The following is a 26,931-nucleotide window of genomic DNA, read 5'->3' on the forward strand; positions in this document are numbered from 1 at the left end:
ACTTATTTGTGAGACAGCAAGAGGGAGAAAGCCAAGGAGCAGGCAGAGGGAGAGGGAGAAGCAGACTCCCCGCAGAGCAGGGAGCCAGAGATGAGGCTCGATCCCAGGACCCTGAGACCATGACCTGAGCTGAAGGCAGACTCTTACTCAACTGAGCCACCCAGGCATCCCAACAAAACCTCATTCTTCAGGACCCCAGGCCTTCCAAAGCTGAGGGCAGCCAACGCACAGCCCCACCAGGGGTCTTCCAGAATACTCTTGGCCCCCAGGCAGGACAACTCCAAGCAGGAGGCAGGGTTTGGACCTGGTGTCCCTTGATGGCCACACCTTGTGCTTCCCAGTTCACTCTGCTCTAGGGTCTCAAAACCAGGGACTGGGGTGAGGAGCTTCGGGCAGGAAAGTTCAGGAGGCGTTCACTCTCAGTTTGCTGGACGTGCATCCACACAACGCTGACAGCCAGGCCCCCTCAAGTGTCCCACCCTGCGTGCCTCCCCTGCCTGGCCTCTTCCTGCCCAGCTTTGGGGGTGGGGGGGGTACCTTTTCGTAACAGCAATGTGCTAACAATCACAGTTCCCAAAGTGCTAATGATCTGGGTACAATACCAAGTTCTTTACTTCCACGATCATAGGTCCTCGGAACCGCCCAGGGGAGGTAAGCATGACCCCACTTTGCAGTTGAGATGAAAGGCCCAAGAGGTTCAGTAACTTGCCCAACATTGCACAGCTGGTCTTTGACCTGGCCTCGCTCCATACTGGGTTCATTCTCCTCTCCCTGACGAAGACCCTCACTCACTAAAAGTTCCTCTCGGTCAACAGCCCTCCCATCGGGAGCAAGCGCTCTGTGACTTGGAGTGGAACCTTCTCGGGTCCTCGGGAGGAAGAGACTCCTTCAGTCCACTGCCATAGGAAGAGGAGGAAGTGGACGGCAGTAGGAGACACTGAGATCAGACATCAGCGAGAACTTCCTGAATGTGAGGGGTTGTGAACCACAGGGCGGATAAGGGAAACTGCACATCCTTTGCTTAAGTTTTTTTTTTTTTTTTTTTCCAAAAAAAGACATGCACGCCCCCTCCATGCATGCATACCCACCCCTAACCGTGTGGGCTCAAGGGGCTGGGTGGCTGGGAAGATGCCCAGAGGTTCGTGCATATGACACGTTGGTGGCCTTCAGGGAGGGTGGGCTGGGAAAAAATGTATCTGTGGGCTGCTGCTGTGGAGGACGGAAAAGGCAAGGGCCATGGCGGGGGGAGGGGTAGATGCCCAAGCCCAGGCTAGGGGGAGGGGTCTGGCGCAGAATGCGACTCGGCCTCCGGAGGAACATTCTGTCCAGAAATTCCTCACACCCTCCTCCCTTCCACCCCTCCCGTCCTCCCCAATCTTGCCCCCTGGGAGGCCTGGAATCCAGGCAGTTTTTCAGGCCAAAAAAGACCCCATGACATCACATCTCCTGCCAAGGCAACCCACTGTGAGCTCACAGGCGGCGCTGCCCGTCAGGACGGGAAGGGAGCCAGTGGGAGCCAGCAGGTAGGGCTGCGGGGGGCTGGAGCGTCCTCAGCCTGGGGACCCACAGCAGGTTATCCGAGGCTCACTTGCTCCACAAATAGAACCCTAAGCAGATGAAGGGAGGGACTGGAAGCAAAAGGGAAGAGCAGGGATGCACCATTTACTGGGCACTTAGAGGGGGCATGGCAAGGCTGGCACCTGACAGACCCCCCCAGTCCGCCCAGCGGGAGCGGGACCACAAGGATAAAACATCCCAACATCCCGCAGCAGCTGGGGCCTCTCATGGAGCTCTTCGAACCCCTTTGAGCAGATGCAGAAACCAAGTGTCCAGGTCTGCACCTCCAAGCCTGTGTCTGCCCCCTGCTTACCACCCACCCCCTGCCCCGTATTAATTACCACCATCCTGGGAAAGGGGGGAGCTCCTGGGGGTGGGCCTCGACACTGAGGGCGGGGGGCTGGAGAGAGGGTGCGGAACTGGTAGGGCTAGGCCCTGCCAGGCTGGGAAGGAGGCCGATGGCCTGGTTCCCCATGAAGTCCCTTCAGGGGCTCCATCCTCTCCTGGGCAGGCCTAGGCCACCAGAGAAAAAGAACAGGCAGGGTGTGATGGAATGAAATGTGATGCCTGATTTTCCCTGCCCCCCACCCAGGGAGGGGCCTGGGCAAGCCCACTCCTGTCCTCAGGCCGGCCCCAGCTCACCCGGAGGGACCCGGCCCAGGGTTCCTGGCAGAGAAAGGGCAACAGCAGGGGCGGCATGCGCTCACTCGGCCAGGTCACGGGGGAGTACTCCTCCACCCCTCCTTCCCCGCATCGGATGCTGTTTTCCCCTCAGCCAGGGCCCTGGGGGTCCAGGCGTCCCCAGGCCCTTCCTCTGTGCCCCTCTGGCCACCATTGGCCATGCTCTCTCTCTACTCCAGCTGAGCACCCGTGCCCAGCACTCCTCCCACAGCCCCTCCCCACCGAGCCACACCCCACAGCTGGCAGCAGACTCTCAGATCCCGCTCTGGGTCGCTTCCCCACTCAAGGACCCATCCTGGCCCTACTGCTTGGCTCATCAAGTTCAAGTTCCCCTGCCTGGCTTGCGGACTCCTCCCTTATCTGGCCCTTCCCCACACATGCCATGTTTGCTGTTTCCATTCCTGCACTCATCCCAGCCAGGGCCACCAACCAAAATGACACAGAACTCCCTGGTCCCCACTAGCCCCCCAGCAAGGGCAGACGGGCCAAAAATATTTACCCTGGATTTGCCCCGGCTCCCAACAGGCTCAGTAACTCATACCAGGGCCCTGCCCCCTCTCTGTTTCAGCTCTCCCTCCTCCTCCCCTCCTCTCTTCCATTTGCTCAAACCTTAAACTAGACCTGGAACAAGAGACAGACTTCCTCAACTACCACAGCACAGACTGATTGCTTCCTTCCCAGGCCCCCAAGGCCACCTTTGGTCAGAAGCCCCCATACAGGCACTAATTGTTTTCCATCTGACACTCCTCTCTTTCTCCCCCACTGAACAAGGCTCTCAAAGGCTTCTCTTCACCTGACTTGGGTCTCTCCTAATGGAGATCCCCAGATGGTGGTCAGCACATTCATGGATGCCTTGACCTCCAGGAACCATGTCCTTTCACAGCCCGGTCTACGGGCGGGACTTCCACCAGTCCCCCCAAAGAGAAGGAACTCGCCAGGAACACTCGCCTTATACCGAGTACGTGTCGGTGAGTATGGGTTCCAGCAACAGACAGCGACTCCCCGCCCCACGACAGGAGAAAGCTCTTCTTTACATCTAAGTCTCCTCCTCTTTGTAAGAACCTCCACTTACCAGGTTCTACTCCAGGGAGCAACAGCAAATCTCCCCTTGCCCACTTTCTCACTCCCATTCTGCATCTGCTCCCTATTTCCCCTCTCCAAACCGCATAGCCCTGTTGCACAAATGCAGATCTTCAGCTTCCCTCGCCACTCTGAGAATCTTCTTTGGAACGTAATGCCCAGTTTTCTCTCTCCTTTGAAAACCAAGACTCTATCGGGCTCATCTCTCCTAACATTGCTCCGTTTTCTAGAATCCTCCCAAGATGGCCTCTCGTGACATTTGTGGCGAGAAGATGAAATATCATCAGAGCCTAGAGTTCAAACCAAGAAGATGAAATATCATCAGAGCCTAGAGTTCAATGACTGCTAGTCATTCTCCTTAATGGAGGGCAAGATGGCATCGTCGAGGCTGAGGGCTCTGCCCACTTGTCCAGAACATCACATCCTCCTCCTCGTCCGTGAGGCACCGTGGTGCCTTCTTGCCTCACATCTGGCACTTGAGAACCTTGGGAAAGTCATCTCAAAATCTGAAGACCACCACCTTACACCCAGGAGGATGGCTGCTCGCAAGAAAACAGCATTATTCACAACACCTAAAACCCAGAAGTAGCTCAAATGTCCACTCACAGATGAACAGGTAAGTAAATTGTGGCACAGACAGACAACGGAATATTATTCAGCCTTGGAAAGGAAGGACATTCTGATACACATCACAACACAGGAAGGCTTGAGGACATCAGTGCTAAGTGAAATAAGCCCTTCACAAAAGGACACATATGAGTTCACTCACTTGAGGTACTTAAGTGGCCAAATTCATAGAGATACAAAGAGAATGGTGGTAAGCAGGGATTAGGGAAGGGGAGGGCAGAGTTCTTGCTAAATGGGTAGACTTGTCTCTCTCCGCCTGCCTCTCTGCCTACTTGTGATCTCTGTCTGTCGAATAAATAAATAAAATCTTTAAAAAAAAAAGATATTAAATGGGTAGACTTTTGTTGAGCAAGATGACAAGAGTTCTGGAGATGGATGGGTGACATTTGCACAAGGGCAGGAACGAACTTAATACCATGACTATACACTTGAAAACAGTTAAGGTAATTAATTCTATGTTCTAGTATTTACCACAATAAAAAAAAATCTAAAGTCAAAAGAATTTTTCAGAGCCTCCTTTTCACCTGAAACAGAGCAGGACTAGAGCAAATGGTGTGTAAAGTCCTCTCATTCCTATGGCTCTACGCCAACCCCAACCCCACCCGCCTCCTAGAAGCCGCACTGTGGCAGAAAGGAACTTTGCAGCCCCAGCATTGACACAGCAGTAGGCACAAGGCAGCTGCTCAGGAAATGTTTGTGGGCAGGACAGACGGACAGAAAGATGAAGAGACAGACGTTCCTCTAAATCCCAGGCCCTGAGCTCGCTAGGTGCACTTGTGGTTGGCGCTGTTACAAAATCCCAATCCGTGAAACTGATATGACATTGTGTATCAACTCTACTTTAAACAAATGGAGGGAGAGAGGGAAGGAGAAAGGAAAGGAAAGGAAAAGAAATCCCAGAAAAGTCCACCTGGCTGTCATCAGTATTTATATCAGCAGCAAGCATCCAGGAGGTTCTGGGGAGAAAGCAGAACCAGGAATCTAAAAGCCTCTTCCTGACCCAGCACCCCATTACCCAACCCCCCAACTCCCGTGGGACCATGAACAGGTGACCTCGTCTTTCTGAGCCCCACATTGTTCCTCGGCCTACCCAGGTAGCTCTGACAACATGCCCCGACTTCCACAGAATCCACCGTGGGGTCCCCGTGGCCTGATGTCCCGGGAAGGGCTTTGAGAACCACAGGTGTCGTGCAAGTGAATGGCGTCTGCCATGATTGATGGTCAAGCAGGCGGACGGCAGTGCTGGGCCACTGAGTCAAAATCCCACACCCCCTTCAAATAGCTCTGTGGCCCCCTCAGTTCCTCATCTGTAACACTGGGATAATCCCACAGCATCTCTCTTGTTGTGTTGTCATGAAGAATAAATGAGTTTATTTTTGCAAAGCTTTCAGAACAATGTCTGGCAGAAAGTTCCATATAGGGTGACCATCTCACCATTGCTCTGATGGCTATTACGGGAGAATCCAGCCTGGCATTCCCACTGTCCCATTCATCTCTTCCCTCCTGTCCCAACAGACTCCCCACCCCACCTTCAATTCATTCTGAGCACCTGCTAAGGGGCTGCTCTGGGTGAGGTGAGGCATTGCACTCCCATCTGTCCCCAGCGCACGTCTCCTGGGTGCCAGGCTCTGTGTGCAGGAGGGCCCACCATCCGGCCAACCTTGGCGGCCACTCCACTTGGCTATCACCCTCGGGAAATTCCTTTTGACTCTTTATTTTTCAGAAGTGGAGAAAAGCTGCTTCAGCAATTTCCAAGGATCAGGAGTGTCCGTGCCAAACAAGCCCTCTCACCTCTCCATCCTGCCCCCACCAGGGGACCCCACAGGAGGGAGGTGACCCTAGGACCCTCTACCCAAGGCCTTGGGCAACATCTGTTGAGTAAGATGAAAACACGGGTTGAAGATTAAGCCACTTTGCCCCAGCTGGCCTGGCACAGGCTGGAGAATGTATCCAGCAGACCCACAGCAGGCAGAAATCCTGTGCCCAGGACAAGGGCTCCTGATCTGAGTGGGGTAAGATCGAAGCGAGACAGGTGAGATGGCCAGAGGGAGATCTGTGCCCTCTCTGAGACCTGGAGAAACCACAGCAGACACACACGCTGCGAGGCACGAGGGAAGGGGGCAGGGAGACCACAGACCAGCTCTGCCAGGGCTGCAGGGGAGGCAGCAAATGGAAAAGGAAGGAAAAATACAACCCGCCCTTTCCTCCCTCTTGTGAACCTGCTCAAAGCACTTGCCTAGCCTGCCTTGAGGAAACAGGTGCTGAGTGCTCTCTGGGGGAAGCCAAACTTTCTCCCGGTTTCCCCTGGGCCACTTTCCCACTCCCTGGGACGACAGCAGAGCGTCCTTCTGGAGCCCAGCACCCTTCCCCAGGAACAGAGAGACCCCTGCCCACGGGCAAGCCAGGGAACAGCAGCCCTACTTGCTGAGCCCCTACCCGCACAGGGCATCCAGCTGAAGCCTTTCTTCCAGCCACTCGGTGAATGCGCGCTGAGTCGGTGAACACCTACTACGTGGCGGGTGGTGGGGATACAGCAGTGAACTTGATAGATATGAATCCCTTGTCCACACAGGCTGCTGTGCTGGGAGGAGGGGAGCCCTAGAAGTGAGATGCACCATGTCCCCAGTGGTGAGACGGTGGAGGGACTAGGAAAGCAGGCACGGGAGACGGAGTTGCTGGGGAGAAGGGACATCTCCCACATGTGTGAACACCTGAGGGAGGGAAAGAGCCTCGAGGGGGACTTGGGGGTAGAGCCTCCCAGCCAGAAGGCACACGAGGGACAACAGTCCAGGAGCAGGATCGTGCCTGCTGTGTTCAAGAGCAAGAAAACCAGGTATCTAACGCAGAGTGAGGGAAGGAGAGAGTTTCTAGAAGGAGATGTCAGAGAGGAAAGCCATCCTGCAGGGTTGTACATGCCAATGCAAGATGCTGGACTTTTACCCCAAATCAGGTGGGCAGCTCCTGGAGGGCCCTGAATACAGATTAATTAAATACACTCATGGGGCTCCTGGGTGGCTCAGTAGGGTAAGCGTCTGCCTTCGGCTCAGATCATGATCCCAGAGTCCTGGGACTGAGCCCCGCATTAGGCTCCCTGCTCGGCGGGGGGCTTTTTTCTCCCTCTCCAGAGCCGCCGCCTCCCTACTTGTTGTGTGCTTTCATGTGCACACTCTCTCAAATAAATAAAATCCTTAAAAAAAAAAAATTCACTCGTTTGCTCCTTTTATTCTCCCTAAAAACCCTACAGGGCAGCGGCTATTACCAACTCCCAATCTGTAGAGGGGAAACTGAGGTCCAGAGAGGTTAAGCATTGTGTCCAAGGTCACAGAGCGGAGACTGAGAAGCCAGGATCCAAAGGGAAGGAGTCTAACCCCCTCACACTCTTGACCATGCCGGGGCGGGGTGCGGGGTGGGGGGAGCCTCAGGGAGCACAATCTGGTACGTCAACCACTCCATCACCACGTGGCCGACCCAGCCTCCTGGAATGTTAGAGCCCCCCTCCTCACAGGTGGGACAGGACACAGGGATGGAAGAACCTTCTGGTATCTAACTGCAATCCTTCTGGCCCGAATGCCAACCTCTTCCCTTTTGTTCCAACCCCTGACCCTTCCTCACACAAACAAGCTCTGAGTGGCCAGGAATCTGGCTTCTGCCTGCAGATCCCTAAGCCCCAGACCCCCCAGCTACCCTGAACCAGCCAAGGACATTCTGTTCTCAGGGGCGAGGTGGCAGTTGAGTGGAAATGATGAGACTTATACTCCCTGCTTCCTCCATCCCCTCCCCATCCACCCGCTACGGTGACCCTCTACAACCCCAGAGCGACTTCTTGCTGGTGGTTGCAAACCAGGCCTTGCACTGGCCTCCCCCTACCCCCCCTACCCCCTGCTGTTGTCAGATGACCTGTGACCAGGCTCTGTGCGAAGAACACTCCACATCTGGAGAGGCATGGCTGGGCAGAGCTGAGGCCCAGAAGGGTCTGAGCCCCATGAGACCGGGGAGGCAGGGCCTCCGAGAGGAAGAGAAATAGCATGGCGGGGCCCGGCCAGGGCTGCAGAGAACAGGCACCCGGCCATGGGCCCGAGGCGGCCAGGGCTGCAGAGGACACGGACGCGGCCATGGGCCCGAAGCGTCTGAGCGTCCGAGACCCGAGCGTAGAGTCCCCCTACAAACCTTACTTCACCCCATCCATGACCCTCCATGGAGGGGACACTTCCAGCACCAAGAAGGCCTTGGGAGCATCGGGAGCAAGCACTCCCCTTGACAGGAAGGGAAGCTGGGGTCCAGAAAGAGGATGGGCTCGACCACTGTCACTGAGTAAGTGGGTGTCCGAGGGAAAGGAGGGACCAGGGGTCCTGACAGTGTCCAGGCTGAGTGGACGCACAGACGCCTGAAAGTGCCAGGACACCCTGGCCCCCTCCCCAACGGCCACCCACACTGGTGTCACCAGAGGCTCCTCTGTATCAATAAACAGGATTGTGTCCATAGGGGCCCTCTGTCCTGTGTGCCCCCCACACACACACGCAAACACACATACATGCAGAGCCCTCCGCTCCAGCCTTAGGGCCCTGCCTACCTCCAGCACCGGGCTGGGGAGAAGGGGCGCTGGGGACGCCTGAGAGCAACGGGAGGAGAAGCTCCCAGTGTTCCAGATCAGCCCAGCTGGGATCCGTCTGGAACGAGCCCCTTTCCCCACAGCCCACAACTCATAGGAGACCCGTCCCTGTCCACACTCTTCTGGAAGACTGACAGGGGAGGCTGGGCTGGGAGACACGGAGACAGAACAGAAAAGCAGAGTCAGCCAAGGAGCTTGGAGGCGGATTGGGCCACCTGAATGCGAGCCACTGCCCAGGCGGGGGAGCTCTGTGGGTCAGGTCATCCACTCTCCTCCCTCCGGCTGAAGGGTACCTGACCCGAGACCCGGCAGGTAGAAGAAGGTGCCGTCCCCTGGTCCCAGAAGCCCCAGAACAACAGGCACCTGGCCTGGCCCAGAGGCATGCGAGATGCCCTTTTATGGGTTTTTCCAAGGACTTTGGTCTCAAATGGAACTAAGAGGGCCTGCATCTCGTCAGAAGGGACCTCATGACTCATTTCCTCCCAGTCCAGCTTCGGTCTGGGGAAGTGTCCCCCTCCTCCTCCTTACCTAATGGCCCAGAACCCTCTGGGGCCAGCAGCATGCTTAGGCCTAAAGGCAGCTGTAACAGAGGAGCTGAAGAAAGAGGGGAGAGAGCCCAGCAGGGTAGGGAAGGGACTGTCACTCACCACCAGTTCACGGCTGGATGGAGGGATGCAGGGGGCAGCCACCTGTGGGAGGAACAGAGAAAGGGCAAGGTTAGTATCTTTCATCCACACAGAAAACCAGGGCCTCCTGAGGCCATTCCACGGCCCCACCTCCATGCCAGACACCCCTTCCCTCAGCTTAACACACTGACCATCTCCGGCTTGAGAGGTCACTAGAAGATGCTGCGGCCACGTGGTAGGTCCCTCAGGCAATCACACTGGGGAGACAGGGAGTGGCAGAAGGCAAAAATGAAATGGAATCATGATTTTTTTTTTCAATATTTTATTTATTTATTTCAGCAAGAGCGAGCGTGCGTGTGCACGTTCAGGGTGGGGAGGGGCAGGAGAGGGAGAGATTCTCAAGCAGACTCCGCGCTAAGTGCAGAGCCCGATGTGGGACTCGATCTCACAACCCCGAGATCATGACCTGTGCTGAAACCAAGAGTCGGAAGCTTAAAATGACAGAGCCTTCCAAACGCCCCGTATATCATACAATTTTTAAATTCTGTAGAAAAATAGGCAGAACACTGGAGGTCAGTGCACCAGGATTTTTAGTAGCAGTGGGTTCAGGTCATAAGAAGAAGGTTTTTTTTTTTTTTCTTTGCTCTATGTTCTAAATGTTCTACAATATACGAAGGTTTGTTTTATATTTTTTAAAAACATGTTTAAGAGCTTTAAGAAAGGAGGTTCTCCCCAATGCCAAGGCATCTCACCCAAAGCTGCAGACAGAGTCTGGGGTCCCCACAGCTTGAGGGAAGCAGGTTGGTGAAAGGCCCTGCCAGTTCTTCTGAAGAAAGCCTTGAGGGGTGAGAGCACCCTTTATGGGCGAGATTTTATTCTTAACACCATCCTCATCTTCCTCTCAGATGGAGGGTGGGGACCGGCACGTGGGCCTCCAGACAGACGGAGGGGAGAGGGAGGGCTGCATTGCCCCCTCCCCTGAGATAACACCTCCATCCTGGCCAGGCAGCCAAACCACTACCCTGACAATTAGCAGGGCCCTTTATCAGAGACTCAGTGTGTTCTTTTTTTCTAGCTGGGACACGTTTTTCTTGGAGCTCATACCTTAATCTTGGCTCCAATTCCCAACCCAAGGGGCCCACAGAGGGGACTGGGGGGAGGCTCTCCCTCAGGCATAAGTGGGTCTGGGCACAAGCCCCTGATTGCCAAAGACGGGGCTGCTGCCTCTTCAAACAGTAGGCAACCCCAGCTCCGGCCACCAGCTCAGCGGAGCGGCGATGGTGACAGCCTCCAGGCTCGGCTAGAGCTGGCTCCCCACAAGAAGCCACCCTCAGCCGGGCCCCCCTCTGCCTGACCCAGCTCTGTCCTCCATCCAGCCCGAGGGATCCCCAGGCTTGACACACCAGCCCAGAAGGGGCAAGGCTCATGTGACAGTGTGCCCTGAGCTCTAGAAGAGGCGGAGAAGCTGGGAGTTCAGCATCCCAGGGTTCTCGACCCAGTCCAGCTACAGACTTCCTGCCCAACTCATTCTCCAGCAAAGAAGCCTGAGCTGAGTCTCCATGTCTATCGCCCTGTGCTCACCGTTACCCCGAGACTGAGAGACTCACATGTGGGGCCAAAGGAAAGGAACAATTGCTACGCTCATTAGATACGGACTGTAGGAGTGACAGGCATTATTATCAATGCTTGACCCATATTAACTCATTTGATCTTTTCAAACATCCAATAAGGTAGGTACTAGTCCATCTTTGGCTAAGGATACACAAGAGGTTACACAACTCGCCCAAGGTCACAGAGCTGATAAGCGGTGAAGATTTAGTCTGAGTCCCAAAATGAAATATGAAGGGAAACTCTTCCCCTGTGTTCAAGAGAAAGAGGAAACAGGGGGCCAAATGCTCTCCCAAGTTCAGGGTTCTTGATACACACAAGCATGGAGCCATCAGTGAGTGTTTTAGAAGTTTCTGGGGGAGACAGAGTCCAGGGCGGGGTGGAGGATCCCAGGAGAACAGACTGGGAAGGAAGGAAAGGTCCCAGAGGTGGCTGTGGCTGGCGGGCCAGACAAGGTCTCAGTCATGGGGGACACAACTGCCCCCCCGGCACCTGTGGGGCAGGAGTTCTGCATCCAACCATGGCCTCTTCCCGTGCCCTACTGCCCCTAACCCCATTCACAGGTTGTAGGTTTCAACCTCATGGGGCCAGGTTCCCAGTGTCTCCTCTCCCACCACTCTGTCATGTAGGGGTCCCTCGGGCACTGGGTGGGAGCCAGTGCAGAGCACTCTGCTCTGCTCCTTCCTCCGGAGCTGGAGCTGGAGCTGGAGCTGGCGCTGGCGCTGGGGCTCGGGTGAGGCTGGGAACCTGCAGGAGGGACGCTACGGGCTCCGGCCTCAGCCTCCAGACCTGAGCAAGTCCTGTCCATAGCCATTGTCTCCCACGCCGTTACATGAGGGGTTTCTAGTCTCCCTTCTGGGTCTGGGGACTTAGGGAGTCAGGGGAGGTTACAGATCCATTTAAAGTGGGGATGGAACGGACAGTGTCCTCTGAAACAGGGGGAGGGCCTCTCTCCCAGAACCACCTTAAGGCAGTGGTGGAAAGAAGGAGGGTCCAGGTGTCCCGACCCCAGGTCCCTTTCCTGTTTCCCCTGAGGCAGCACCACCCCTAAGGACTGAGCTCTGCAGCAAAGCGGTGGACCCCCAGCTGGAAGGCCTGATGTCCGGGTGCCCCTCGTGGTCTTCTGCCCCCCAGCATCTCCTCCACCCGCCACCCACAGCTATGCATTCCAGGCCAGCCGGCCAGCCAGCCCACTAACTTTGTTGTGTGTTTCAGTGTTTCTTGTCTCTCTCTCTCTCTCTCTTTTTTTTTTTTTTTTTTTGTAAGCAGAGAAATGTTTCCTTAAAAGGCTCTCTCCTTCCCTCCGGCACCCTGGCCCCTGGCCACCCTCTCAGGAGCCTGGAATGTGCCAGGGAGAGCCAGGGCCCCCTGCCACTCTGTGGCCTGTGCCCTCCGGCCCCACACCCCTGGTGTCAGCGGTGACCACGCCCTCTGCCCTGTAGGGACCTGAGCTAGGAATCCTCTCTCTGCAGAGGGGGCAGACTCTGGGACATCCACAGGAGCTCGGGGTCCCAGCCATGTCATCGTCTCGCTTCCCAGCCACTGGCAGGGATTCCTGGGCTTTGGCCCAGGAGGTCAGCCTTAGGTAAGCCTCCTCCCCCAGTACAGCTCCAAAAACCCAGCTACACACTGGAGGCTGAGCAGGCCTGATGCTCAGTCTGTCCACTCAGAAAAACGTACCAATAAAACTAGCAACAGCCACAGTTACGTACATCACACTTACTATAGGCCCGTCTGCATGAACTCCCTCATTCTGCTCCTACAACAACCTTCAACATCCCATTTTACGGACCAGGAGCCTGAGACGTGGACAAGTCAAGAAGCTAGCCGATAGGGAAGACGGGCTGTGAACCCAGCAGGGAGGCTCCAGGCAGAGATGCGCTCCTGCGCTCTGGGGCACGTGGTGCTTCCGTACACACTAATGTCCGGACAGCTGTGTCCAACAACAGCAACAGCCCCTGGAACGTGGCTTTCTGTCTGCTCCTAGCCTAAGCTCTCAAAATGTTTGGGGTAGAGACTCCTTCTCCCCATTTCACAGATGAAGAAAGTAAGGCATAGAAAAGGTAACAATTCATCCAAGGCCACGGCAGAGGCGCAGTCTGGCTCGGATCCTGCAAGGTAGAGAGCTGGGGGCACTGCTGGGCGTGACTTGCCAGGCCCAGACCACAGCTAATGCCTGGCATTCTTCAGTCCCCTACCCACTAATACCTTCTGAATTTCGAAGGTCCCTGGATGCGATTCCAACAACAGGACACACCCGTGGAGACACCCCCGGGGGTCAAACGCACCAGACAGCAGCCCTCCAGGCCAGGGCTCCCTGTGTGATCTGGGCTCTGCCCTCCTCTCCACCAGTACTCTGTGTCCATCCCCCTTACCCAGGACCTAAAGCCACACATCGGAGTGACTCTTCTCAGTCCTTCAAGCACACCTAGCTGTGGGCCTCCTCGGGACCTCTGCATATGCTGTTGCCTCCACCTGGAACACTCTCAGCCCAGCCGTCTGCATTAGCTGTGTCCTTCCCAGACTTCTGGCTTTGGGTTCAATGCCGCCACTGCCGAGAGGTCCTCCCTGCTTCCCTTAAGTCACACGCATGCACACACCCACACACAGACACTGTTTCTCCAGCCCTCTTATCTCTATCTTCACAGCCCTAATTGCAATTTGCAATTAAACAGGTGTCAATTTCCTTGTCTGTAACCTGGTTCCCCTGTGAGAGAACAAGTGTCCTGAGGGCAGAGAATACATCTCATTCATCGCACTGGACCCAACACATACTGGCTGCACACAAAGCACTTGCAGAAGGATGTAGGACACTCAGGCCCCAGGAAGGAAGACACCTGCAGCCACCAGTGGCCAAAGTCACCACCATCACTGAGCACATCCTATGCGCCAAGTGCTGGGGCCAGTCCTGCCACATGCTTGTCCCTCTGCGCCCTTCCAATCCTGCAGAGTCAGCAACATTGTTCCCATTCTACAGATGAGAAAAATAGAGGCTCGACGAGATTGTGCCACTCGTCCCAGGTCAGTCAGCTGGGAAAGGGCTCACTGCAGGTGAAATCTTGGTCTGGGAGCTCCAGGCACTGTTCTTGGCAGAGCAAGAGAAAACCCAGGCATGTACCTGTCACGGCCCTCCCGTCACCTCACTAGCACGCAAGCAGCAGGACCTGGTCCCCAACTAGGTGACACTCCATCCCTGGGGCCTCAAGCTGTTGGCCCTGGTTACATAAAACCCTGGGCTCCTAAACTTGCCCAGCCCTCCTGAGAAGCTCCCCACATCCGCCTGGCCCTGGGGCCAGACAGGACCACCTTGCCCCAGCCAAAACTGAGAACCACTCAAGCCTCTAACTCTAGCTTCATAAGATCAGAGCAGAAGGTTTTTTGGTTTTTGTTTTGTTTTGTTTTGTTTTGTTTCCCCTATCTCTAGCTAGTCCTCTCTAATCTTATTGTAGTAAGATGCACACAACATAAAATTTACCATTTTACCTATTTCTAAGAGAACGTTTCAACAGCAGGTAAGTGCATATTCACACTGCTGTACAAGCATCACTCCTCCCCACTTCCAGAACCTCGTCACCTTCCCAAACAAGAAATCCCACATCCTTTAAATAAGAGCCCCATCCCCCTTCCCTTCCAGCCCCTGGGGATCTCTCAGCTCCTGTGTTTCTGAATTTATGTGTTCTAGGCGCCTCACATAAGAGGAATCACACAGCACTTTGAATCTGGCTGATCTCACTTCATGTCCTGGGCTGAGTTCCATCCCCCCAAATTCACACGTTGCAGTCCTAATTCCCAGGACCTCGGAACGTGACTGCATGGAGCGAAAGAGGTGATGAAGCTACAACAAGGCCATCAGCAGGACCTAATCCAGCCCGACCCGGTGTCCTTATTGGAAGAGATTAGGACCCACAGAGAGTCACCAGGGGAACGTGCAAAAGGCAAGGGCCATGAGTGGACACAAGGATGGGCCTCAGAGGGAATCAAAAGTGCCCACACCTGGACCTCAGAGCTCCCGCCTCCAGAACTGGCTGAGGAGGAGTTTGCTATGCGAGCCATCTAATGTCCAACATGTTGTTAAAGCAGCCCCAGCAATTGTCACACCCGGCATCCATCCTCATGATTCATTCAGGTCACTGCAGGCATCAGAGGTGCCCTCCTTTTCAGGGCTGCATACTAGTCCACTGGGCAAGCACCGCACACTGTATTTACACACCTGTCCTCGACGGACATGCAGGCTGTTCCCGCGGACACCGCCTCCACGCCCTTGCCCCCACAACTCCAGGCCCCCATCTCAGTCGATACACAAAGGTACACAGGAAGGAAGGAGCAGAGCACCTATGTGTGTCACTGACCTGGGTGCTTTACATACATTTTATATAGTCTTCATGACAGGTCTTTGTGGTACGTGGGTTCAGAGAAGTCAAGTAACGGCCCAAAGTCAAACAGCTCAGAGTAGGAGGAATGGCAGACGCAGAAGAAGGCAGAAAAAGATGCTCACTGTGTACCAGGCACTCTGTGTTATCCCTTCTACTGCCTGGGACCTTCTGGAGGAGAGACGAGTGCCCTCATCTCACAGGATCTCAAGCCATCTTCTCAGCAATCCTGTGAGATCCAAGATGGCATGGCCACTAATTGACACAGACCAGGGTCTGCCTGATTCCAATGCCACCTGGCCCCACGCGCCACACTCTCTCCACAGCCAGATGGGGGCACCCGGGGCTGTGAGAGCAGAAGGCACTCAGGGGTCCCAGGTGGGGTCCACAGAGGAGGGGACACTTACGCCAGGCCTTCAGGACATATTGCTTCTGTCTACTGGGCATCTCACCTAGGACCATTCCAAGAGCCCCGAGGGTGGTAAGGCCTGGTCCAGAGCCCAGGGCTCACCGAGCATGTGGATGGGATTTTAAAAGGTAAAGATGAGGAAAGGGCATTTTGGGTGGAAATGGTCACATGAACAAGGCAGGGAGGAAAAAGCCACTACAAGTCCCCTTTGGTGGGACATGGGATGGGGGAAGGGGAAGAGGAAGGACACACTGAAGAGGACAAAGGGAAGGAGGACTGGCTGCAAACTCTCTTTCCGGGCTGGACCACAGGCAACTCGGAGGGCCCAGCCGAGAAGTTAAGACTTTCAGACGCTGGTACTGGGGAGCCACCAAAGGTGCCTGAGGAGGATAGGGAGCAGAGAGAAGTAAAGAGTGAAGCTTAAGGCAGACAGAAGATATGTAATGATACTAATAATAATGGGGGGGGAGGGGAGCCCAAAGCCCACAGATAAGGGGCCACTGGGCACCCTAAAACCCAGAGGTCATCATCTCCACCCTATCAAAACACACATTTGGACAGACCCCGACCTCCAGCCTTGCCCTCTCTTCCCCCAGCCACAGCACGGGAGGACAGCACTGCCCCGACTTCTTCCCTCCCTGCCCTGCGAGGAGGAGCAAGTGGACCCACCCCACAGGGCTTCTGCTTACCCTCTGGGCCCCACCTGGGAAACCCGTGACCAGCATGTTGCCACCTCTGAGCCCTCGTCACTGAGGCGACACCACAGAGGTCAAGAAGAACAGAGACCACAATCCCCAGAGGATCTAGACTCCATGCCACATCACTGAGGAAAGAACCAGAAGACCCCATAGCCCGTGGACAGCCCGGCACCTCAGGTTTCATGGGACGAGTCTGCCGAGCTCCAGAAGGAAGACCATAGCTGGGCCCCATGAGCCGGGCCAGGCAGGCGGGCAGGCCCATCAAGTGGACAGAAGGATGGCTTAGAAGCCCGGTGGGATACCAGTGTGCCCTGAGTGTCCACAGCAGGCAGCTACAGAATGCCTCAGCCGGGGTCGGGGTAGCAAGGACAAGACCAGGGCTGAGAAAGGCAGAGCCCCAACCTGGTTCAGGGCCTCAAGACACCGGCCTCCCTTTCCAAGGCCCAGGCCCTGGGCCAGGGGCTACTAAAGAGAAGATGGCTACCACCCTGGTTCCATTTCCTCCCAGGCCTATGCCCCCCCTCCAGGCCGCCTGTCCTCACCAGAGCGTGCTCCCAGCCTGCCCGGCTCTTTCCTTCCCTTATATAGAGTTCTGCTCACGATCAGGAAAGGAAGCGCATCCAGTTCCTGGAGGCAAGAAGGGGCCTGTTCCTAGGGACACCTCGAGCTGAGGGGGGCAGGGCATGTTCCAGCCGAGAGTCCCCTCCAGAGGCAGGGACCAGGCCTTTTCCCAAACCCAGCACAGACTCCAACTCCAACAAGAAACAGAGGAGAGTCCCAGTGAGGCAACTCTGGGCAATGCCCCCGGGACTCCTGCCCACACTGTCTGCATAAACCCTCCTGGGCCACAGGCCTCTTGAACTGATGGCCCGGTCAACCTGTTCTCCACGCTCCGGCAGTAGCCCCTTCTCCCTGGTCCTCCCTCTTGTCTCAGGACCTTCTCCTCAGGCCCCACGCACCAGCCACCCAGCCCATTGCCAACCTCTAGGTCTGGTAACACGTTCAAGAAAGGGACCTCCAGAGAGAGACGTTTCTCTGCAGCCAAACTCCAGCCATATTCGCACGCAGCAGCCGAACCTGCACTGCCCAGCCCTCCGCAAGGCGGGGAGCCGGAAGGGCTCCTCCTGTGCCCGGCCAAGAGGAGCACCCCCAGGAAAGGGGGCATGCAGTGGACCTAGTGGGACACAGGCTCTGGTCCCCCGCAGAGCCCTCTCAAAGGATGGCATGAGTTGGCCCAGGCTGGAGGCCCAGCTGGTGGCAGGGCATTTTCTCTGGTAAGGGGAAGCTGTGCCTCCCCTTAAACCCAAGCCGAGACACCAGACACTCACAGGAGTGACTGCGGGAGGCCTGACTGTAGTGACTCCAGGAGGCCTGAGCTTGCAACCAGGCCAGTCTTCTTCTGATGAAACCCCCACGATCAGGAGAAACAGAGAAATTGAGTTCAGGGAAACCTCTAGTGTTTGCCAGGCCCTGGGAGCCCAAGAGAGGAAGCCAGCGGTCGCAGAGGGGCTGGGCAATGGCCCACAGGTGAGGTGGGTCACGTGGGGCCGCAGGAAAGCACCAGCAGGGGTAAGAAGGCACAGCTGGGCCCTGGGCTTAACACTGGTCAGCATCCTGGGCCACAGCCCTACTGCCCCCCAACAACCAAATGCCTCCACCTCACTCCCCTACCGCTGGCCACCCAAGGTTCTGAAGCCAGAAACCTGACCGCCTGCCCTAACTCCTCCTTCCCCTCCCTCCCAGGTGGGAGGACTGTTCTTCTGCCCCAATACCTCTTCGGCTGCCCGGGCCCGCCACACTGAGATGACTACAAGAACCTACAAGAACCTCCTCACTCAGGTCTCTGCCTCGGGTCCTACCCCTCTAACCTATCCTCCACTCAGCAGCCAGGGAACTCTTTCTAAAATGCACATCTAGTCCTGTCACTCCCCTGCCGAAAGTCCTTCCCAGCTCCATGGGATGGAGTCCAAATGCCCTAATATGGTCCTTGCGGCCCTGCGGGACCTGGCCGGGTCTCCCTGTTTCAGGCCCCATTCCCCACCTCTCGGCCTCAAAGCCCTTGCTCCAGCCAGGGACACCTCCTTTCAGGTCCAATTCCGTTCCACGTACTGCACTCTGAGCCCATTTCCCAGATGAGGCTCAGAGAGGTCACACACTTGGCCCAAGGTCGCAAGCCTCAGCGGTGCTCAGCCCCATGCCACCCGGACCTTTCCGAGGCCCAGCAAGGCTTTCCCGCAGGGCATGGCTTCTGAGGCGGGTGGGGCAGGAGAACAGAGAGGAGACCTGCCAGCGAGGCCCGAGGCCCGCAGGGCAAAATGGAAGAAGAGGGTCAAAGGGGGCGCTTTGTGCAAGGCATGGAAGGCTGAACTGACACCCATGGCCAGCGGCTTAGGACAAGCCCAATGCCTGCAGGGCCAGTAAGAGAGGGCGCAGGCGAGGCACGGGGTTGGAGGCCAAACATCCAGGCCAAAATAGTCAGCGGCTGCCGAAGTGAGACCAGCGCTGAGCCAGGGCCGGGTGCAGAAAAGAGAGGCTAGTGGGGGATGGAAGAAGCTGGAGAAGCCGGACACCACCAAGGGGCCAGCCTGGAGGCCTCGGAGCAAGCAGTGTCCGTGCTATACAAGTGGAAGTGTCCACGCGCAGTTAGAAATGGAGATTTAGAACTGCCTTCTCCTGAGACCCAAAGCCCGGGAAAAACCCCAGCCCTTCTTCCCCGCCTGGAGAGGGGCCATTTGTTCCGAAGCAGGGGGTGGTGTGACAGGGCCTGCAGCACAGAAAACACAGCTTCTAGGAAGTTCCTCGAAGAATCTGGTCAAGGAAAGGGCTGTGGTCTGTGGTCAACGTTTCGGTGGAACTGGGGGGTTGGGGGGGGCAGTGGGGGACAGGCATGGGAAGCAAGACCCTGCATTCACCCAACAGCACTAAATTAGTCCCCTCCCTCGGTGCCAGGTTCCCAGCAAGGGAGACAGAGATGAATAAGAATGGCCTGGCCCCGGAGGGGAACTTGGGGCCCACATGTAAACCGGGAATTATAAAAGAACCCAGTAACTGCTATAATGAAGGTATGAAGAGGGCTATTATCTCACTGGGATTCAAATCCATCTGTTTTTCCAGAAATTACGCCCAGAGGGAGACTGCCCACCCAACCCCCCTCTCTCCCCACTGAGGGTTTCTGTCCCTAGAGGAGAACTTGAAGGGACAAAGTCTTTGACCCTAAACTGTGCCAGAAGAGTAAGGCAGGAAGGACGCATGGGAAAAAGAGCTAAGAGCAAGGGGGAAGCCCAAGGAGTCAAGAGGTCTCAGAACTGCAGCAAGGCGCACCAGCAGTCTTGTAACGTGGCAAAGGAGGCTGAGGGAGGGCTGGGGTGGGGAGCCGCTGGGACTCAGCCAGGCCACCAAATGGAGAATTCTGAGGCTGGGGGCCACCCTCAAACCCACGCCAACACAAGACGGTCCCTCTGCCTTCTTAAACCAGACCAGAGTCAGCTCGCAGGCCAGGTCCAGGGCCTGCCGGCCTCTCTCTCTCCCTTCCACCTCTGCAAAGGGCAGGGCTTTCCACCCTGTTTCCTAATCTTAAAGGTGCTACAGGTTGCCGAGGGTACCACCCACTGGATAACAGCTTTTGAGTGGGAAAAATGATACCCCAAATGGGCATTTCAATTGCAAGATGCATGCTAATTTCAGCAATACTCAAATGTAAAAAAAAAAAAGAGAGTCCTTCAGGCTCCCCAAACTGCCCTATGCTGCTGACAATCAGGAAGTCTCTCCCAGCATCTACCTACTTCCTTTTTTAAAATTTGAAGGACGCCCAAAGAAAGAACAAAGTGAAAAGGAAACCCAAGTCCATGCTACCAGGAGAAAATTGTGTATATTCTCAAAGGCCATCTGTGGACCCCTGGACCCCTGCAGGTCATTCTGTCCCATCGCCTGAGAGCAGACAGCTTTGACTCTAAGCCAAAACCAGGAGCTGGGAGCAGTTCTGTTCTGCAAAATCACACCTAACACCTTCTCTCTGTGGATCCCTCCTTCCAAATTCCTCAACACATCGAGAGACTGTGAATTTCCAACCAAAGGGCAAGAGCTGGGACCCAAGCAGCAATGGGCTGGGAGCCAGGTGTGGCTTCCAAGTTCATGTTGCCACAGACCGCCACTTTCCACTACTTCCCAAGGCAGTCTCCTCGTCTGGAAAATGGAGAGAAGGAGACCTATGTGGTAGGGTGCAACTAAATAACGTTGACTGAATTGACACAATTAAAAACTCCCAGAACCCAGCCCATGCTTAGCACATGGGAATCCCCTCCATTTGGCGGCCACCAACATGGTGCCCCCCATGTCTTCATGTCCAGGGTCATAAGCTGCACGGCATGGGCCATGCGCAGGGGTCCCGTTCTAAAGGCTGCATGTATCTCAGCTCATCAAATCATCATATCTGGGGCACCTGGGTGGCTCAGTCATTTGGGTATCCAACTCTTGGTTTGGGCTCAGGTCATGATCTCGGGGTCCTGGGATCAAGCCCTGTGTTGGGCTCTGCACTCAAAGTCTGCTGGAGACTCTCTCCCTCTGCTTCTCCCCCTGCTCGTGTTCGCTCTTTCTCTCTCAAATAAAAATCCTTAAAAAGGAAAATGTTAAAAGAAAAAAGTCATCACTTCAGCCCTGGGAGGTAGGCTCTGTTCTTAAGCCCACTTGGCGGAAGAAGAATGGAGGAACTATAACAGGTGAGAAGAGGTAGTTGATTGACAAGGTCCCATCCACTGAGCCATCAGACCTTGGGACCCTATAATACAATGGAAAAGATTCCCATAAATATTAAAAAAAAAAAAAAAATCCTCCTCAGCTTCACTGGCCTCAGCTTCAGTGATCTGAAAAGGCACTCACACAGGAAAGTCCTGGGCCCCAGACGGCAGCTCCAGGAGGAGTTAGCAGGTCAGTTGTGCACAATTAACCCAGAGCAGGGACTGGTGTTCTGGAACCCCATCTGGTCTGATGGGTCACACCAGGAGCCCCGGAAGCCAGAGTCCCAAGGGCAGGGCGGCCCAGCCCCATATTGCTCCTTTAAATCCATCTGCGGTGAGGCACAGGAAGCCCCCCTCTCTCTCGCAATTAGCCGGCAGCAGAGACTTGAAGCGAAGCCAGCACTGAAGGCCAGCGGAGGCCTGGCTGTCACCGGCATTGTTCGGCTAGATCTGACGCATATCCACCTCCCCGCAATGTTTCCTTGTTCTCCGGGGAAACCTCGGAGATGCACGCCTCTGAAACCAGGTCTGCAGGGAAGGGGTTGCTGAAGGGAGGGGCAGCGGAAGACCCAACTCTAGCTGGCTCAGAAAGCATAGGCAGATTTTAAACAGATGGGGGAAAGGGCTCATATGCGCCACAGACCCGGGGACCCAGAGACACTGCTGAGGTGCAGACGCACAGTTCACACACCCCAAGGCACACACACAGCGCAGACACAGCCCACAGAACCCCTGCCAGCTCCAGATGCAAAGTCACTCCCCAGGGTTGCCAGCCCCACCCTGAGCAGAGCCTGCACTGACTGCTGCCCAGAAGCCTCACCCCCACACCCAGGGGAGGGGGGACGCGGGGGACACGGTCCCGGAGCACAGCTGATCTCAGGAAGCTAGGGCAGGGAATGATCTGTGGGTGCAGACTGGAGGAGGGGAGAGCGGGAAGCAGCAGAGGGGGGGCGGGGGCGGGGGGTCGAGGGTGAATGCTCACCCAGATCTCAAGGTGTACCCAGGAGCCAGCCTATCCACCTAGCAGGGCCAGCAGCAAATTCCCCTTGCTCTCTGCCCCCTCCTCGCAACCCGCCCACCCTCCTGGAAAAGCAGGTGAGGGCCAAGGCTCACTGATGGAAGCTGGGGAAGAGATGTCAGAAAGAGGAGGGCTAGTGTACCAGCTGTGAGGCAGAGCTGATAGGAGAACAACTATCCTGGAAAACGTGGAATACAGGCTTGGGAGCAGAAGTTTTAGGGGTGGAGGTGGGGAGGAGTCGCAAAACAGAGTTTAGGGCTTGATGTACCACCGAATTCTCAGACCCTCTTGAACGTACTGGGTATTACAGACCGAGTCCTCTCAACGGCACGTACAACAGCCAAATCTCCCTTCTCCATGTGGGTCAAGAAGCTCCGGGAGAGGAAGTTAAGTTGCCCAAGGTCACACAGCAAGGAGCAATGGAGCCAGGACTCAAACCCGGGATAGCCAGACCGCAAAATCTATACCCCTTCGGGCACACCAAGTCACCCGCGTGCTTCGCCGACAAGATGGGGCAGCTGTGCGGCCTGGAGGGCGTGGCGGGATGGCAGGGAGGAAGGGCTAAGGCAGAGGGGCGCAGAGAGGCAAAGGGGGTATGGGGGTGGGCATGCCGGCCTGGACCCCCAGCATCTAAGGCACTCAGGCTGTCGTGACTCAGTGGCTGGGCCTCCGGGGAGCATTTCCGGAGCCCCAGACAGCTGGGCAGCCTCGGAGCCACCTGCCCAGCGCAGACACTGGACCATTACTCACAAGTGCTGGTTACTCACTCTTCTCGGCACCCTGCCCCCTAGCACATCACTCACTCCCACTCTGCCCCCTGAGAGTGGCCAAGAGGAGCCAGCAGATCGGGCTGATTCCCACCCTCGCTCTGCTAGCCTCGATCCTGCCAGCGCAGCCCCACCTGAGTCACTGGGACGGAGCCCCACAGACTCTGGCCCACTCACCCCGGACAGCTGTTACCCTCCACTCTGTTCCAGGAAACAGAGCTGCCCAGAGGACTGCTCACTGGGCAAAGAACCTTCCAATCCCAGGGTTGGAAGGGACCTTCCCAGCATCTTAGCTGGCTTCCCAGCAGATGCCTGAAGACCTTCCAGGACCCCCACATCCACGCTAGATGGCTCCTCCATCAGCCCCAAGAACAAGAGCCTCTCTGTTCAGAAAGATCCGCAGCCTTGCAGAATTTCAGCACTGGTTAGAGAAATGGAGGGCCCTCCTAAGGCCAACCTCTCATCTTACAAATGAAGAAACCGAATCCCAGAGAGGGGACATGATTTGCCCAAGGTCGCACAGTGCCAAAGAGGGACTGGAAGCTGGCCGTCTGGCTCCCCTGCCACCAGTCCCTCCACTCACAGCAAGTCCTTTCAGCCCACAGGGAGTCCGTTGGGCCGGCCCTTGCAGCCTACCCCAGCAGCCCACCCTCACGCCCTCCTGTTGCAAAGCAGCTGCACATAGGGGAGCTGAATTTGGCCTGGGGAGAGCTGGACCACTGGACTCGGGAGAGCTGAAGCCCAGATGAGAGGAGAAGGAAAGAGCTGCCGTAAATCTGTGCTTTGTGGGGAGCAATCACTTTCTAACAGTGACGGAGCATCAGGAACATCTACCCGGCAGACGGGAGATAGACCACAGGCCTTCAGGAGGCCATGGAGCTAGAAGGCCAGGCCCTCTGGCAGGACAAGATGGGAGGAATTCCTGGGGTCCCAGCTGGGGACTTGGGAGAGTCCTGGCCTCCTCTCTGCTCACCTCTCCTCCCCCTGCCCCTTGCCCCGGCTCACCCCTGCTCTCCCAGGGCTCCAGCCTGGAATCCAGGCTGGCCGCGGCCTCGGCTCCCACGCCCAGCTCAGCCCAGCTGGCCACATCAGACACAACCCCATGTGTGGGGTTGGAGGCAGCTCACGGGGGACGAGGAGCCTGGTCCTCTCAAGGAGTCTCGTCTCTCCTAGACTTTCCCACCCACTTGGGGCACTCATCCCTGAGAGGCCCCTGCCTGCCTCCCTCCTTCTGCACCACAAACAACAATAGTAGTAAGAGTAACCAAGGTTCACAGAGCATGGCCCTGTGTGCTGGCCATGGCTCTATTTATTTCCCACTTTCGACAGATGAGTAAACTAAAATACCGACAGGTTGGGGTCAAGACCAAAACCCAGATGGCATGGCCACGGCCTCTGATCTTGACACCCCCTGCCCCCGCCCCGGCCTCTGGCCCCATCGTGCCCCGTAAGAGGACCTCACTCCAAGTTCAAGCTCCCAAAACCCCTGCTTCCTCATCCACGTACCGCCACAGACCTCCTGCAGCCACGTCGGCCTCAGTGACCCTTCAGCAGTCCTCAGGCTCTGGACAGGCAGCCCCCGCGCAGACATTGTACCAGGCCACATACGGTCAGGCCAGGCACCCTTGGCCTCCGAGCAGGCAGGCTCCTCCACCCTGACTTGGGGACACTCCTGTCTGTTTGTTCGTTCAACAAAGAGTGAGGGCCCGCCGTGCGCCAGGCAGATGGCGGAAGACGCCCCCAAAAGGAGCGTCCCGATTCCTTACAGACACGAGCTGCCCGCGTTCTGCCCTCACTCCTGCCCGCTGTGATCCATCCATGCCAGTCTTGTGTGGGAAGCCTTGCCAGCAACGGCTCTCTTTTGGCCTGAAAGATCTCCCAGGAAGGAGATCCCAGGGCCTCCTCAGCCACCTGATCCAGGAGAGGAGGGCAGCCCGTGGGAAGGACCCGGGAGAGATGCAGCAAAGTGGGAGAGGCTTTCCCAACTTGGGGCTGAGAAATTCACACAGCAGACTCCAAGGGCACTGGCTCATGGGCTGTGCCCAGATCTCCCTGGCCACTACAGCCTTCACAGCAGCCGAAATCATCATCCTAAATAACAGTCTCATCACATTTTCCCCACATGAAAGCCCTCTGCTGCTCCCTCGTTCACCTGACCCAGAAATCCCTCCATGGCGGGGCCCCAGGCAACACCGGCAGGCTCGCCCAAAGCCAGCCTTTCTCACACACACACTTCCGGTGGGTCTAGTCTGTGCCAGGCCCTGAGCGGGGCACTTCACAGAGACGATCTCATTTCCTCCCAGTCATAGCTCTATGAGGCTGGATATCAGCCCCATTTGACAGATGCAGACATTGAGGTTCAGCCCAAGGTCACCCAGCTAGCAAACAGCGGAGCCAGGAGGGACAGCACGTTCTGTTTGACTCTAACACAGGGCTGGGGCCATTATTTCATCCATCGTGACATGTGTGCCACTGTGCCTTCAGGCATGCCGTCCCCCTGTGCCTGAAGAAGTCTTTGTCCCTTTTGCTCCCCGTGGAACTCCTCCTCAAACTTCAAAACCCACCTCCAGGAGTGCTTCTTCTCCAAAGTTCTGCTAACCCCACCAGCTCGTGTACACTGCTTCCTTCTTCAGTTCCCCTCTGCATTTGGTAGAAACCTTCCATCTACTCCTCTTCGTCTCCTTCTAGACGGTGTCCCCCTGGTCTTTCCAGCCCCATACCCCCGGCACCTTACCTGGCAAAGGGTTGGTGCCCCAGAAAGTCTTGGAAGTGAATAATCAGGGCCCTCATGTACCAGGCCAGACTCAGCCACCATCACACGGCCACCACTGTGGGTCCCCAGGCACGGCCTCCACCCAAGAAGCCCCACCCCCAGTCACAGGCAGGGCCCCCCATCACCACCTAACACCCTGCTCGTGTCCCTCGGTGGGAGCTTCTCCCTGTGCCCAGCTGCCTGCCCCTCTCTACCCAACCAGCTTGGCTGTTTCTGGGAGTCTCAGCTGGTGATTAGGGCCCTAATCAGCAGGACTTCCTGCCAGCAATTGCCAGAGGTGGGGGCAGGGCAGGAGGGAAGCAAGGTCAATCCAAGGTGAAGTTCTCGCAGCCTGGGACCAGGAAGATTCAGTCAGGGAGATGGAATCACAGATTCTTCCAGCCCCTGCACCCCCCAGCCTTTCACTGACAGGTGAGGACATCAGGCCGGGCAAAGGAAGGGACTCTGATTCCAGAGTGTAGGAACACAGCAAGAGCACTGCTCTCCCCCATGCTCTGGGCCTTTCTTATGCTCCCTTTGAGACCTCTGTCCGCCCCTCGACCCTGACCCCAGCACCAAGCCCAGGGCCAACCCCAAAGACTGCTCCCCAGAAAAGGTTGTTGTAGACCAGTGAATTGCTCAGGTCTGGTCAAGGTCAAGAGCCAAAGGCAAGCCCCTCCTCTAGATGAGCAATGGCCTAGAAATGGAGCAGAGGTGAGCAGGGGCTGGGGAGGGGAAGCGAGAAAGGGCTGGGCTGAGCTCAGAAACCCTCCCCAGCTGTCATCATCATCAACCCAAACCCATTCTTTCTCCAAAAAAAGCTTAATGCCTTCTGCAGCTGCAACTGGGCGGGTCAGGGGTCCGGAAATAGAGCTCACCCCCGACCTGGAGCGACCCCAGCCTCCCTGGGTGGGAACCAGGGGTAGGTGGAAAGGCCGTTGGGGGCTGACCCCTGCTAATGAGGGACGTCAGAGGCACCAGAAGTGGAGGACCCCAGAAAGGACAGAGGTCTGGGATGAGGCAGGAGTGTGGCCAGGACCCGCCCCTACCACGGGTTCATCGCTCAGAGCCTTGCGCATGCAGGAAGGGTTGGCCATGGTTCTCCCCCACCTCCCACCAACAAGGGACTGAACTTAAAGTTGCAGCAAGAGGGATGCAGGTTAGACTTCAGAGATACCCAGAGCTATTTAGAGATCCCACTTTAAAATACAGACACCATCCCTATGGGTATAGCCCAGGATCAAGAGTAGCCTGCCTGGAGGCGGGGCCAGCCACGTCTTTGCCAGGCGTGGGAGTCTCTGATTCAGTGACTCTCTTCAAGGAATGGGATAGGATCCAAGGAAGGGAGCTTGGACGGGTTTATAATAATGCATCTTGTTTACACTGATGGCCGCTT

At 56.4% G+C, this 26,931-nt stretch overlaps 1 protein-coding gene across 9 annotated transcripts in view; it reads right to left on the reverse strand.

Annotated features, from left to right (window-relative positions):
* TNS1 (tensin 1) overlaps positions 1-26,931 on the reverse strand; it is a 198,720-nt gene that overhangs the window by 100,773 nt on the left and 71,016 nt on the right. For all 9 annotated transcript variants that reach the window (XM_013061545.2, XM_013061546.2, XM_013061543.2 and 6 more), the window contains one exon: positions 9,202-9,243. In XM_013061545.2, the coding sequence (XP_012916999.2) occupies positions 9,202-9,243 (42 nt within the window). The remainder of the gene's footprint in view (positions 1-9,201; positions 9,244-26,931) is intronic.

The sequence above is a fragment of the Mustela putorius genome, unplaced genomic scaffold, assembly GCF_011764305.1.
Source record: "Mustela putorius furo isolate JIRA1106 unplaced genomic scaffold, ASM1176430v1.1 tig00000275_pilon_pilon_pilon, whole genome shotgun sequence".
NCBI classification, from domain to species: Eukaryota; Metazoa; Chordata; class Mammalia; order Carnivora; family Mustelidae; genus Mustela; species Mustela putorius.